General features: G+C 35.5%; 1 protein-coding gene and 1 pseudogene across 4 annotated transcripts in view; both read left to right on the forward strand.

The window, feature by feature from the left end:
* ZNF451 (zinc finger protein 451) overlaps positions 1–15744 on the forward strand; it is an 89155-nt gene that overhangs the window by 39409 nt on the left and 34002 nt on the right. For all 4 annotated transcript variants that reach the window (XM_030315757.1, XM_030315758.1, XM_030315759.1 and 1 more), the window contains 4 exons: positions 4153–4303; positions 5546–5672; positions 14329–14482; positions 14991–15138. In XM_030315757.1, the coding sequence (XP_030171617.1) occupies positions 4153–4303; positions 5546–5672; positions 14329–14482; positions 14991–15138 (580 nt within the window). The remainder of the gene's footprint in view (positions 1–4152; positions 4304–5545; positions 5673–14328; positions 14483–14990; positions 15139–15744) is intronic.
* LOC115515171 lies at positions 13371–13504 on the forward strand (annotated as a pseudogene).

Genomic DNA, 15744 nt, shown 5'->3' on the forward strand with positions numbered 1-15744 from the left:
TGCTCATGTATTTATTCGTGTTATTTTATAGTTGTTACATGGAATAGTGCATGTGTTTTGGGGAGGATTTTTAATGGATTATTTGGGGTCAGGAAAGGCTTCTCTAATGAAATGGATTTTAAGCTGAGATCTAAAGAATTCATGTTTATTTATTTATTCATCAATGCAGCCTGTATAGATATTTGGAAGGAAGTGTCCACATGAGAGTCTCATCTAAAGCATTGGGTAGCTTCTTCACTAACTCTTTGCAGACCTTAGGCTCCTGAAAGAGTCACTATGGAACATTTCCCCCCAACAGATAATTTGATGGAATCTTTAAGAGCCAGTGGGACAGTCACACCATGGCAGCTTTTCTAGCCTGTCTTGTAGACAAAACAGTGAGCCTTTTAAAGGCTTGGGATATCCACAGAAATCTTAGCTGTGGATATAATCCACAGAAGATTTCATTGAAAAAGCCATTAGAAATATCTGCTCATGCAGGGGTGCCTGGGTGGCTTAGTTGGTTGAGCATCTGACTCTTTATCTCGGGTCAGGTCATCTCACGGTTTCTTGAGTTCGAGCCACACATTGGACACTGTGCTGACACTGTGGAACCTGCCTGGGGTTCTCTCTCTTTGCCCCTCCCCACCTCTCACTGTGTGTGTGTGTGTGTGTGTCTCTCTCTCAAAATAAATAAACAAACAAAAGAAATAACTGCATGCAGTACTCAACTTGAACCTAGATATCTTGTTATTCTGAAGTTGTTTTCAGAGGGGTTTTCTTTGAATCAGATTACCACTGATGGGATAATTACAAAGTTCTCTAGTGCGGTTTTTACCCTGTTATTTTGAATTGAAACGTTTGCATGTCTGTCTTTGTCAGACTCCACACTCTTTGGGGACAAAGACCAAGGTTTATAATTCTTTTTTGTGTGAGTGCCTAAAAAGAATGCTCAGCATAGAGATAATAAATGCTGGTTGAATATTAGCCAAAGCAGGCTATAATCATTTGCATATGAATACAGAAAGAAGCCTAGGACTTGAGTTCCAAATGTGACTGTCATTCAACTAAACAAAAGAATTGTTTGGCATTCCAGACCTACTTTAGCAAAAGATACTTAGAAATTGTGGTAAATGATTTTGCCTCTTGGGTTGTTCTTTGTAAGGCTTAGAGTAATAAAAACTTCCTCTTGATAAGCATTCTGCTCTTAGTGCAAGTTAATGACTTTAGTTCACTGGTTTCCCCTTAGCTACATCAGAGTCACCTGGGAGCTTTTAAATACATACCTTGGCTTCATCTCCAGAGATAATTCTAGGACATCTATAGTTTTGGAAAGATTCCTAGGTAGTTTTGATAGAGAAATGGACTATTTCATCTATAAGATGTCTTCTAAAAATAGTTTATCTCATGTGAATCTAACACCTTCAAGTCCTGTCTAGAGTGCTAGTTGGCCTGGTAATATGCCCCTTTAGGCATACCCCTAGCTTCCAGGTTGGCACAATATTTTAATTCCTTGTAAAATGAATTCATGAGCATCTGTTTATGGATCTGTCGGAGCAGGTCAGGGGGGAACAAATGAGTCATTTAGCTGTGTCTTCATGTCTTGGTAAGACTTGTTATTGTATATATCTTCAGGTCACACCTGATTCATTGGTGGCTGATGAGCTTAAGCGTGGATTTAAGGTCTTTAGTTATACTCTTTTTATATGATGGTTTTATTTTTTTTGCTTGCTCCCTACAAAAATACTATAAAATGAAAGTTTGGGATCTATTTCTAGAACAGCTGCTTCAGCACTGACTATATTTGGTATGATGCTATTCCATAAATTATCTTTAGAAAGTGCTGAGATATTTGGATAGGGTATAGCTGGGGAAACAGAGATGAGTCATTGTTTTCTTAAATTACAGAAAGTGAAATTCTACTTTAAAGTAGCGCTAAGGGACTTGTTCAATCTATTCCAAAGTATCCAGCTTTGTAATTCAGTTCTTTGATTAGAAGTAGTTTAAGTACTTTATTTATAATTACTCTACGAGAAATTCATCTTTTATAGATCTTTACAGTTAGGCCAGTTTGTATACATTTGAATACTTCATAACTTAAAAACAACACTCTCTCTTTTTTTTTTTTTTAACTTTTTTAACCTTTATTGATTTTTGAGACAGAGAGAGAGAGAGCATGAACGGGGGAGGTTCAGAGAGAGATGGAGACACAGAATCTGAAACAGGCTTCAGGCTCTGAGCTGTCAGCACAGAGCCCGACGTGGGGCTCGAACTCACGGACTGTGAGATCATGACCTGAGCCGAAGATTAAAATATGATTAATGCTATGCTGTTCAGTGTTGGCAGAACACATTGATAAGCATTTTGGCAGCTTTTAATGGAGGCCTTCCCCCCATGAGGACTAAAACAGAAAAGCAGTTGAAACCTTAAGTTTGTATAATAACCATTTGGAGATCTTAAAACTAGATGATGTTAAAAGAATAATTCATTCTATTTAAATCTTTAAGTTCTATTTAAACCTGCCATAAAGATAAATAACTTAGTTTTCTATTGTATGAAATATTCAAGGTATTGAAACAGTCCACAAATAATTATAAAAGGGAGTCAATAATCAAACCGTCTGTGTATAATCATGTGATATACAGTCAGAATCCTCCTGGCAGTTTTACATTTCATGGTTTATACAGTGTGACTACAAAATTTCCATCATATATCATGCATTCAGAATTTCCCTGGGAACAAAATTTGGCCAGGGGTATTAGTCTACAAGAGTTGTGTGATTATAAAGAAAGAGAGGGGATGAAGAATGGATCAGGATAGAGGAAGATTAATTAAGAGAAAGTAGTGATGAAAAGGGGTGCTTGGCTTGCTCATTCAGTAGAGCCATGTGACTCTTGATCTTGGGGTTGTGAGTTCCAGCTCCTCTTTGGGCATGGAGTTTACTTTAAAAAGAAAGAGAGAAACTAGTGATAGGCAAACTTTGAAAGGAGAAAAAGAGGGGTGGCTGGGTGGCTCAGTTAAGTGTCCAACTTCGGTTCAGGTCATGATCTCAAGAATGGTTTTTGAGTTCAAATCCTAAGTTCAAGTCCTGTGTCAGGCTCAGTTCTTATAGCTCGAAGTCTAGAGCCTGCTTTGGATTCTGTGTCTCCCTCTGTGTCTCTGTTCCTCCCCTACTGGCACTTACTTTCTCGCTCTCTCTGTCTCTCAAATAAGATTTAAAAAAAAATTTTTTTACATGAAAGGAGAAGAAGAGGGACAAAATAGAATAAATAGGAAAGAGGTAGTAACAATAAGTAAATCTCTGCTTTGTGTTCTGTAAATTTATTACTGAGATCTGCATTATTTGATATCCAGGTTGGAACTCATTGATCAATGGCTGGTTTCTTCAGAAAGTACCACTCTTATTTTCCTTGCCTCCCTGAACTCTCCACTCTTCCCCGCTCTCCCAGCTGTATTTTTTAACATAATTTTCAGAGAACCCCAATCTTTTATAATATAGCTAAATCTTCTAATGTGTTTAAGATCGTTAAAAGAGAAAAAAAGTTAGATCTTTGCCAGTTTATATAAATGAGAAAGAAGGGTAGGGGTCTGTGGAGCAACTGCTTTTCTAATCAGTATTTAATGTTTGACATTTCTTGCCTGTTGAACTTAAGAAAATAGAGTTTTGTCCCCCAGAGAATGTTACTTAAAGATGTTAACAGCATTTAGGACTCCTGACTGGCTCAGTCAACAGAGCATGTGACTCTTGATGTCAGGGTCTTGAGTTCAAGACCCACACTGGCTGTAGCAATAATAAACATACAAACAAACTTAATCCCTATACCTATTTCAAAAACAAAAAGAAAGGGCACCTGGCTAGCTGAGTCAATAGAGCATGTGACTCTTGATCTCCGGTTGGAAGTCCGAGCCCTACATTGGTTATAGAAATTACTTAAAAAAATAAAATCTTTAAAAAACAAAAAAAAGATGTTAACAGCTTTATTTGTCCCAATAACTATTTATTTTTAGGTTATCATATGTTTTATTAGAAAGCCAAGAAATTTTTAATTATAATTAGGATCACCCAGTTGATGCTATTTCATAGTATTTATTGTTTTGCCATAATTTTGGTTACCTGTCCAAAGGACAAATATCTGAAGTAGGAACTTAAGAATTTGTATTCCAATAATGCAGGACTCAAAACAGGCACAATTAATTCTGGAAAAAAAAGTTCTTTCCGAAGAGGAGGCCAGATGCAGGTGTCTGGGAAACCAATTTTATGTCCCATAATGCACTGTAACAAGGAATTTGATAATGGACACCTTCTCTTAGGACATTTGAAAAGGTGAGTGTGATACTCAGAATAGTGGATACTGAAGAGCAAATGTGTTACAAAGTGATTTCATATAATGAAAGCATGATGCACTCATGCCATTGTAACCATAGCTTTATATTCCAGACAAATTGTTTTATACTCTTATGATAGTTATTTTAAATTTATATTTCTTAGGTTTCCTAGAAGGCCTAAAGTTAGATTTCTCTAGTTATATTCTTTTCTTTAAAGACTTGTAGCATTTAAGTATATATTTATCCTAATATGTCTCATAAAATTTTGAACAGATTTTTACATTGATATGCAGTTGAATCCGTTGTAGAGAAATCCAGCCCATAAATGCAAATTTCAAGAGACACAAAACACTTACAGATATTTGGTTTAGCCTAAAGAAAGCTAATATGGTATTACAAAAGAAATGTTAAAAGCAAACCAAATGTAGCAAAATTAATAATAAATATTCTGTTTATAAGCCTATCTTACTAACTTACTGAATTTTTTTAATAGTAGAGCTTGAGAAAGTAAATATCAGGGAAAAGCAGTATTAAAGGTATTAAACATTCCTACCTTCATAATCTCTCCTTCTAATAGTTTAAAGATGGAAATTGAGAATTTGGGGTCTCACAACCTTTTTCATTTCTAGATGTCTCACCCTACTTATGCATTAACCTACCTATAGAGCCTTTTGTACGGTCTTCAGCATTCTATAAATAACTAGGTAGCATACTATATCTAAAGAGCTTTTAAAAGTCTTTGAGGCAGTTTAAAATGACACATACTTATTAAATGATTAAAGTGAACATTAAAAGGATTAAAAGCCATTTTTAGGAAACAGGTGTGTGCCAGAAATCTTGACATGAGATTATAATTCTGTTGATTCATTTACAACTATTAGTAAATATTGTGGCAAATAAGGCAAAAAGGAAAAGATGATGGCTCTATAACTTTCAGACTGGAATTGTACCAGTTTGGCAAGACATGCTTAAATCCATTTTATTGGATCTTAGATACTTTTATGAAATCTTGAGCTAACTGTTGGTCACTGTTTGAAGGGATTGTGTGGCATTTAGGAGTCATTTGATATTTCTTGAACATGAAGAACGTTTTTAATATTTCAATAGAAGAGTATAAATTTCTGAGTGTGTTGTGTGTATGTGTGTGTAAACAAATAAGCAAATGCTTAACAAATGAAGCAACATAGTTTGGCTCCTAAAATGTGGACTTTTCTAATGCTACCTCTCTTTTGCCGAGTAGGTTTGATCACTCTCCATGTGATCCGACAATTACACTACATGGACCATTCGTCAATTCCTTTGCTTGTGTAGTATGTTACAAAAATTTTGTTACTCAACAGCAATATAGGGATCATCTTTTTGCTAAGGTAAGAGGATGTCCTAAGAGTAGGTATTTTTTCTAGAGAACCATGGAATTTGATGCAAGTGTTTTCTTGCTGCTCTTAAGCCTGCAGTCACTAGTGGTGCACATAAGGGTCAAGAGTAAAATGATTGGAACATTAAATTTTTGTGGACAGGTAAACTTCATGACTGAAAGCCAGCACTCCTAAAGATTATCATCGAAGCCCTTCCTTTGATGGAGTTGCTCTGTGGAATTAACGTTCTTCAAGATGCTTATGATGAGAACTAGAACTTTAATCTTAAGTCTGCTGCCTTTCACTGCCTGTTGAAATGTTGGAGCCATCTAGTAAATTAAATAACAATTCCTTTATTAATGCTAGTGTTAAGAAATCTAGTATACAAAAGGTTGTTTTATGTAACTCACATTAAGTGTTAAATCTCAAGGGAGACGGGTTGATTCATGGCATACACAAATCTGTATAATAGATGATTCTGTAGTGTGTGTTTACTATATTTGAAATTATATATCGATAATGACTTATTAACGTTACAAAGTGTTACTTGTGCAATATGTTCACTGTGGAGAAAATTTTTTTTCATTTTTAAAAAAAATTTTTTAATGTTTAGAGAGAGCACAGGCGGAGGAGGGGCAAAAAAAGAGAGTGGGACAAAGGATCCAAAGCCAGCTGTGTGCTGACAATAGGGAGCCCAAAGTGGGGCTTGAAATTACGAACCATGAGATAATGACCTGAGCCGAAGTTGGACACTTAACCAACTGAGCCACCCAGGTGCCCCTTAAGTTTTTACTTTATGAACGCTCAGTGTTCATCATGACAAGTATACTCTTCAATCCCTATCACCTATTTCACTCATCCCCTCTAGTAACCATCTGTTTATTCTCTATAGTTAAGAGTCTGTTTCTTGGTTTGTGTCTCTCTCTCTTTTTTCCCCTTAGCTCATGTTTTGTTTCTTAATCATACATATGAGTGAATTTATAGGGTGTTTGTCTTTCTCTGCAGATGGCAAGATTTCATTCTTTTTTATAGCTGAGTAATACTCCATTGTGTATATATACACCACATCTTCCTTATCCATTCATCAATCGATGGATACTTGGACTATTGTAAATCATACTGCTATAAATATATGGGTGCATTATCACTTTAAATTAGTGTTTTTGTGTTCTTTGGGTAAATACCCAGTGGTGCGATTACTGGATCACAGAGTAGTTCTATTTTTTAACTTTTTAAGGAACCTCCATACTGTTTTCCAGAGTGGCTGCACCAGTTTGCATTTCCACCAACAGTACACAAGGGTTCCTTTTTCTCCACATCCTCGCCAGTACTTGTTTCTTTTGTTTTTGATTGTAGCCATTCTGACAGATAAGAGGTGATATCTCATTATAGTTTTGCTTTGCATTTCCCTGATAATGAGTGATGTTGAGCATCTTTTCATGTGTCTGTTGGTCATCTGAATGTCTTTGGAGAAATGTCTGTTCATGTCTTCTGCCCATTTTTTAATTGGACGATTTGTTTTTTGACTGAGTTGTATAAGTTCTTTATATATTCTGGATACTAACCCTTTATCGGATATGTCATTTGCAAATGTCTTCTCCCATTTAGTAGGTTTCCTTTTAATTGTGTTGATTGTTTCCTTTGCTGTGCAGAAACTTTATTTTGATGAAGCCCCAATAGTTTATTTCTGCTTTTATTTCCCTGGCCTTGGTAGAAATATCTAAAAAATTCTTGCTATGGCCAGTGTCAGAGATTACTGCCTGTACTCTCCTCAAGGATTTTTATGGTTTCAGGTCTCACATCTAGGTCTTCAATCCATTTTTAGTTTGTTTTTGTGTATGGTGAAAGAAAGTGGTCCAGTTTCGTTTCTTTTTTTTAATTCTATTTTTTTAAATGTTTATTTATCTATTTTGAGAGAGATAGAGGGATAGGAAGAAAGAGAATCCCAAGCAGGCTCCACATTGTCAGGACAGAGCCTGACATAGGGCTCAAACTCATGATCTGGGAGATCGTGACCTGAGCTGAAATCAAGAGTTGGACCCCTAACCAACTGAGCCACCCAGGTGTCCCCAGTTTCATTCTTCTCCATGTTGCTCTCCAATTTTCCCAGCACCATTTGTTGAGAGACTATCTTTTTCCCATTGGCTATTCATTTCTCCTTTGTCAAAGATTAATTGACCATATAATTGTGGGTTTATTTCTGGGTTTTCTGTTTTGTTCCATTGATCAATATGTCTATTTTTATGCCTGTGCCCCACTGTTACAATTACTATACCTTTGTAATATAACTTGAAGTCTGGAATTGTGTTACCTCCCGTTTTGTTTTTCTTTTTCAAGATTGCTTTGACTATTCAGGGTCATTTGTGGTTCAATACAAATTTTACGATTATTTGTTCTAGTTCTGTGAAAAATGCTGTTGGTATTTTAATAGGGATTGCATTAAATTTGTAGATTGCTTTGGGTAGTATAGACATCTCAACACTATATGTTCTTCCTATTCATGAGCATAGAACATCTTTCCATTTCTTTGCATCGTCTTGAATTTCTTTCATCAGTGTTGTATGGTTTTCAAAGTATAGGTCTTTCAAATCTTTGGCTAAGTTTATACCTAGGTATTTTATTGGTTTTGGTGCAGCAGGTTCAGTACACACAAAACAATCAATGTGATATATCAATAAGAAAAAGGATAAAAAACATTTCAATAGATACAGGAAAAGCATTTGACAGAGTACAATATCCATTCATGATAAAATCCCTCAACAAAGTAGGTCTAGAGGGAACATAACCTCAACATAAAAAAGGCCTTTTGTGAAAAACCTACAGCTAACATCATACTCAGTGGTGAAAAACTGAGAGCTTTTCCGCTAAGGTCAGGAACAAGACAAGAATGTCCACTCTCACCACTTTTATTCAGCATAGTACTGGAAGTCCTAACCACAGCAGTTGGATAACAAAAAGAAATAACAAAGATCCACACTGGTAGGGAAGAAATAAAACTTTCAGTATTTGCAGGTGACATGATACTACATATAGAAAACCCTAAAGATTCCAAGAAACTACTAGAACTAATAAATGAATTCAGTAAAGTAGCAGGATACAAAATCAACGTACAGAAATCTGTTGAAATTCTATACCCTAATATGAAGCAGCAGAAAGTGAAATTAAGAAAAAATCTGATTTACAGTTGCATCAAAAACACTTATAAATATTTTTATATAAGATCAGGTGTGTGAGTTTTTCTGTAATTAAGAAAATCAGTGTGTTAGGAGCATCTAGGTGTCTCAGTTGGTTAAGTGTCTGATTCTTGATTTGCCTCAGGTCATGAGTTCACAATTAGTGAGTTCGTGCCCCAGCTCTGTGCTGACAGTTTAGAGCCTGCTTGCGATTCTCTCTTCCTCTTTCTCTGTCCCACTCCCTGCCCCCTTGCATGCATGCGTGCTCACTCACTCTCTCTTTCTCAAAAATAAACTTAAAAAAAGAGAAAAGCAGTGTGTTGTAAACATGAGTGCTTAAACATTTGTTGAATTGATGCATACACTTTAAGTCAATGAATAGTATTCTTCTGTATGAATATATTATAGTTCATTTAATTTCCTCTTAGATGTGTCAGTTGTTTCATTTTTTTGTTATTAAAAGCAATACCACATTAAATATCCTGATAGCTTAAAACCTATAATGAATCATAGCTGTGAATACAACTATATGCTGAGTGCTGTGAATCCTAGCAAACCATCAAACCTGGGGATGATTTGGGGGACTCCCAACACAAGTGATAACCTTAATACTGGCAAGAGGTTATTGTAATAGGACAGTGACATGATGAAAATAATGCTTTATACCTTTTAGAGTTAGAAGGACTTTTAATTCTGGAACCCAATTCCTTCTCTTTCTTAGGGATACCAAAGAGATCGAGTGGTATTAGGATGGTAGCAGTGTTCAAGGTGGATTCATAGGTGTAGAAAGGAGACTGCTTTAGGTGACTTTTGCAATAATTTAACTTTGAGATGAAAAAAGGCTTTGCTTAGGTAATGGCATTTAGAATAAAGACCTTAAAGTGAAACAAAAAGAAATGACAGGGCTTCCTATTGTGACAAAGGTTTAAGGAGAGAAGAGAAAAATGATACAAGAGGACTGCGTTCCATAAATTTTTTTGGTGTTTTCACTTGGTGACTAGTATTCTTCCTTTTTCGAAACTAGAGTTCTTTCAGAGCCTTGTTTCCCTATTCCAGGCTGTAAGTGTTTTGTCTATTTTAGTGAGCAAATTATTTATCTTTTTTCTTTAGTAAATCTGAATAGGTATTTTAACCTTAATTAATACTCTCATTTGTATTTTCCCAAATTTCATTAATTTGTTCCCTTTTTTTCTGAGAATTACTTATTCCATGTTGTTTTGCCTGGTCTCCAGGAAGTAAATTTATGATATTTAGCCTTCTGAGAAGCATTATGGTAAAATGGAGCAAAGGCTTTGATGTCCAGACAGACCTGGATTCTACTGTTGCTTTTATTAGCTGTACGTACTCAGCAAGTTAAGGAACATCTCTGAGCTTTATTTGTCTCTAAAATAAAATTGTTATACTTACACGCAAGATTGTTGAGAGAAAATATAATTCTTTCTAAAGCACTTAGGCCTTAACAAACAGCTCTCATTAAATGCTCCTTATTGCTTATTCTTTGGAGAGTCTGTCACCAGAACTCTAAAGGAAACTGTTATGCACTAATTATAATTGCCTATCTTAAATCAGCCAGAAGAGGTCACTAGAAGATTGTATACCTGTGAATTCTGTTTTGTAAAGGTGGCATTCTTCCGTGAAAGAGAATGAAATTACCACAATTTGCATTTTTTGCCTTGCTTCCCTCCTCTTTCCCTTTCGTCCCCAATTTCTTCTGTCTATGCTAATGTTTCTTAAACTTAATACACTAATCACTTGGGAATCTTGTAAAATGCAAGTTCTGATAATAAATTGAGGTGGGACCTTGGATTCAAGATTCCTAACAAGCTTGTAGGTGATGCCAGTGCTTCTTGTCCTTGGGTCACACTTTGAGTAGTAGCCAATGTCTAGTGGTTTTTAACATTAAAGCCATTCAATACGTGGTATATCACTAGATAGCTTCCTGCTTTTCTTCCGTTTAATGCAGGTGGTAGAGGACATATTGTAAGCTTCAGTGTACCTCAGTGTCACTTGTGGGTCGATAGGCACAACCACTCTTTCTCATTCTCTTCCTAGGGGCCAGCCTATCATTTAAGGTTATTTTTCCCTGTTGTTAGCCCATCCTCCCTAGCCCTAGGCAACCTGTAAACTATGGTTTTGCCTTTTCTGGGCATTTCATATAAATGGAATCTTAAAATATGTGGCCTTTTGTGACAAGATTCTTTTATTTACCATAATGTTGTCAGGGTTCATCCATGTTGTAGCATATCAGCACTTCATTCCTTTTTATTGCCAAGTAACATTCCAGCATATGGATATATGCCACTTTTTCTTTATCATTTCATCACTTGGTGGACACTTGAGTTATTTCTACTTTTTGGCTGTTGTGAATAATGTTGTTATAAATAAATGTATAAATCTTCGTGTGAATATGTCTTTACTTGTCTAACAGGTTAAATTGTTGGGTCATATCATACTTATGTTCAGTTGTTTGGAGAACTGCCAAATTGTTATCCAACACACTGTACCATTTTACTTTCTTACTAGCAATATATGCAGATGCCAATTTTTCCACATTCTTATCAACACTTATGTGCCTTTTAAGCTAGCCTAGATCCTAGTGGGTAAAAAGTAATATTTTATTGTGGTTTAACTTGGTTTAGATATACAAATGTGTATGGTGTATTTTATTTTAATATAGCTGAAAATATAGTGGTAGAAAAGAATTGAATAACTATTTCCCACTTATTCCCCTAGTTTGCACGAGCTAATATGCTATGCTTTTGCAATTGTTATATTTCAGTAAAATTTTATGTAGGATCACATTCTTGTTCTATTGAGCAAATATTTTAAACAAGCTTTATATTGAATCCATTTATAACTCACAGTTGAACTAAGAATTATTTTGTTAGCATTCTTCAAGTTAGGGACATTTTTATAAATTGGTGTTTAAGAAATGCCTTTAGTGCTCTTATTTAGAGCTTTCTAAGTATCTTCTTAGATGTGATCTTCTGCAGGGCACTCACTAAATTAAAATGGGGTAAGGTATAGTGGAAAGAGCATAGAATTTTTTTTTTTTTTTTTTTACTGTTTATTTATTTTTGAGACAGAGAGAGACAGAGCATGAATGGGGGAGGGTCAGAGAGAGGGAGACACAGAATCTGAAACAGGCTCCAGGCTCTGAGCTGTCAGCACAGAGCCTGACGCGGGGCTCGAACTCACAGACCGCGAGATCATGACCTGAGCCGAAGTCGGCCGCCCAACCGATGGAGCCACCCAGGCGCCCCAAGAGCATAGAATTTTTAATCAAAGGTATAAGACTGTTTGAATGGTTATTTTGTCTCTTCCCAGGGTACAACTTGATTGGAGGGAAGTGTTGACTTAACTCAATATAGTTTTCTCATTTATAAATAATGAAAATAGTACTTCATGGGACTATTGTAAGGACTAAATGGAAAAGCACGTTTTGAACCCTAATGTGCTTCTTCACATGTGCTCAATATAAATGTAAATTTCTTATTTCTCTTTCTGTTGCATCTTATTAGCACTATATAAGCTTTCTATATCCCTAATGTTAATGATTGTAAATTTAAAAAGACACAGTACTACTTCTAAGGCTGTTACTCTAAGGACCATTAACAAGATGTCAAATTACATTTATACACAAGCACATATACACAGACATAAATATAGATACTTTAAAGTATTTTCAGCTTTGGGGCGCCTAGCTGACTCAGTTGGTAGAGCATGTGACTCTTTTAAAATTTTTCTTTTTTTTTCTTTTTTTTTTTTTTTTTTTGAGATAGAGCGTGAGCAGGGAAGGGGCAGAGAGAGAGGGAAACACCAAATCAGAAGCAGGTTCCAGGCTCTGAGTTGTCAGCACAGAGCCTGACACGGGGCTCAAACCCACGAAGTATGAGATCATGACCTGAGCTGAAGTCAGATGCTTAACTGACTGAGCCACCCAGGTACCCCAAGCATGTGATTCTTAATCTCAGGGTTGTGAGTTGGAGCCCCGCATTGGAGGTAGAGTTTACTTTAAAAAAAATTTTTTTTTATATTTAGAACATTTTCAATTTTGAGATAGAGGAGCCTCTTAACCAAGTGGACACCTAGAAAGACATATCTGTTTGACTATATTAAAATTTTAAAGTGACCACATCAAAATTCATAGATATTTGAAAAATGCTTGCAAAATGGAGCATCAGACAGAAAGTTAATTTTTATAATGAAGAAATGATACAAGTTAACCGGCAGGGGAGAAAACAAAACCAACTGAAACATCAGACAAAAGGGTATGAGTAAGCAATCCACAGAATATGGAATATCCATAGAATTGTATGAATTGAAAAAAAAAAAATCTATAGTAGCTATTGTACCACGCTCATTCATTGCTGGGGAATGTGTGAATTGGTAGAGCCTATTTGAAAAACAATCATACAGTATCCTTTAATATTCAAGTAATAAACCTTTTAACTCAATAGGGCCACTCCTAATAATGAGAAAAATACGTCTGTAAATAAGGATATGTATTCAAGGTTGTTTATAACACCATTGTGTTATTGCTTCTTGGCCTTTTGGCTAAGATCAAGTGTAGTATATGTTCTTATCAGTTTGTAACACCATTGTGTTGTTTAAAAAAAATTTTTTTTTCAACGTTTATTTATTTTTGGGACAGAGAGAGACAGAGCATGAACAGGGGAGGGGCAGAGAGAGAGGGAGACACAGATCGGAAACAGACTCCAGGCTCCGAGCCATCAGCCCAGAGCCTGACGCGGGGCTCGAACTCACGGACCGCGAGATCGTGACCTGGCTGAAGTCGGACGCTTAACCGACTGCGCCACCCAGGCGCCCCGACCATTGTGTTGTTTATAGTGGCAAGAAAAAAAAAAAAGTCTAATGAATAGTTACCTAAGTCTTAGTAAACCTACACTGGTTTACAACCAGTTGAGAACTTTGCAACCATTGAGAAGAATGAATTAGAGGTATTCCAGTTGATTTTTTTTAGGCATTTTCATTAGGTATTGTGGAATAAGAGAACTAAGAAGCAGAAGAGTCTGTAAGATGACAATATTTGGTAAAACAGTGGCAGTTCCCTGTGTGTTTATTTCTATATATTTTTGTAGATTATTAAGCATGGAGATATTTGTGGAAGAATACATATATATAAACATAGGTTATATTGCAGAATAGAGTGAATAAAGCAAAATGGAAGAAAAAGTGTATGTGATATGAAAACATTTATTAACATAATATAGATGTGTATATAAAAGAAAAATATATAGAAAGCAAATTTACTTGTATATTATCACAAAAAGATGGTGAAGAGTTAAGAAAAAAAATTTTTAATCCACATAGGCAATTTAATGATAAAAATTCCATAGTTCACACTGAGGAAAGAAAAGTTCTCTTGTTAAAAACTGGTACAGAATATTCCAAATCAGAAATTTTGAAAGTTGATTTTTAAAAATTGAATATTGATTTTAGTTGTCTGTAATACAGCTTTGCTTGTATTTTAGGAAGCTGCAGATGATGGACATAAAAACAACCTTCTTCCTCAGATTATTCAGTGTTTTGCGTGTCCAAATTGCTTCCTTCTTTTTAGCAGCAAGGATGAGTGTTTGAAGCATATGTCTGGAAAGAATCATTTCCATCAGAATTTTAAACTGAGTGGTATGTTAATACTCTGTTCTGAAAATTATTAAAGTACTTTAATCTTTGCTGATTTACCATACTTCTCAGATAATTCTTGAGGTAACTTATCCTCACATTGGATTGGAAACATGAAAGTGAAAGATTGTCTTAATTTTTATTTTTCAAAAAAGATTCTCAACATTGATCTGTACCAGCAGTAAGGTTTAGTTACTTTGAGGAATGAAGAGAAACTTGGAAAGAAAACATTTCTTTATGTAATAAATACAAAAAATAATTTTTGATGTAATAATAATTTTTATATATCCATAATATCTGGGAAGTTGGGTGTTTCTCTGCATTAAAGGTTCAGATTTTGAGCATGAGTTCAGCATCCTTTGTACTTAACGGCTGGAAAATGACTTCTCTTAGTTTTTTAGCACAACAATCTTTTACATATTCCAGCCAATGTTGAGAAAGGCAAAGGGGAGGAAGGTTGGGTTGCTATCTGCTTAAATCTTTGCAAGTTATAGTGTATTTTGTCTTTCAGATGACAAGGGAATAGCACAGCCAATATCATTTCCATCTTTTGCAAAGAAACTTCTGATCTCTCTCTGCAAAGATGTCCCATTTCAAGTTAAGTGTGTGGCCTGCCATCAGACACTACGTTCTCACATGGAGCTCACTGCCCACTTCAGGTTTGTACAGGTCTAGTCGGGCTGTAAGGGAATCCTGCCCAAGAAGCTCTTTACCAGCAGGAGGATTCAATAGGATGTTTTTCTATTTCATGTTCCTCTGCTTTTAAAATGAGATTATGTATTAGTCTGGAAATTAATCAAATTTAACATAATGAGAGAAGTTGAAGGTGTGGAAAAAGTGGATATATTGATATTGCTGTGAATGTAAAACCAACTGTTCTATTTGTGTTTTTCTCTGTATGTTTGTGAAGAGTGTGTGTATGGGGGGAGGAGTGGGTTAACTTGCCTTTAAGTGTGACTTGCTTTTAAGTCAACCAGAATGGAAAGTATAATATACATATGAAAATTAAATTTCAGTGAAAGACCAAATTTATCAAATAATCAAGTGTGATTTTTTTTTGTCTTTGCAATGGAAATTATCAAGCAATGTACAACCCCAGCTTCAGGATTTAGCAACACATGGCAGTCGTGTTCATTTATATTCTCACCCCCCTGCAAGTTATTATTTTGCGGTAAATCATGTCATTCTATCTGTAAATACTTCTATATATAACTATAAATGATAAGGACTCCTTTTTTTAAAAAAATCCTATAATACCATTATCA

The sequence above is a fragment of the Lynx canadensis genome, chromosome B2, assembly GCF_007474595.2.
Source record: "Lynx canadensis isolate LIC74 chromosome B2, mLynCan4.pri.v2, whole genome shotgun sequence".
Lineage (NCBI taxonomy): Eukaryota > Metazoa > Chordata > Mammalia > Carnivora > Felidae > Lynx > Lynx canadensis.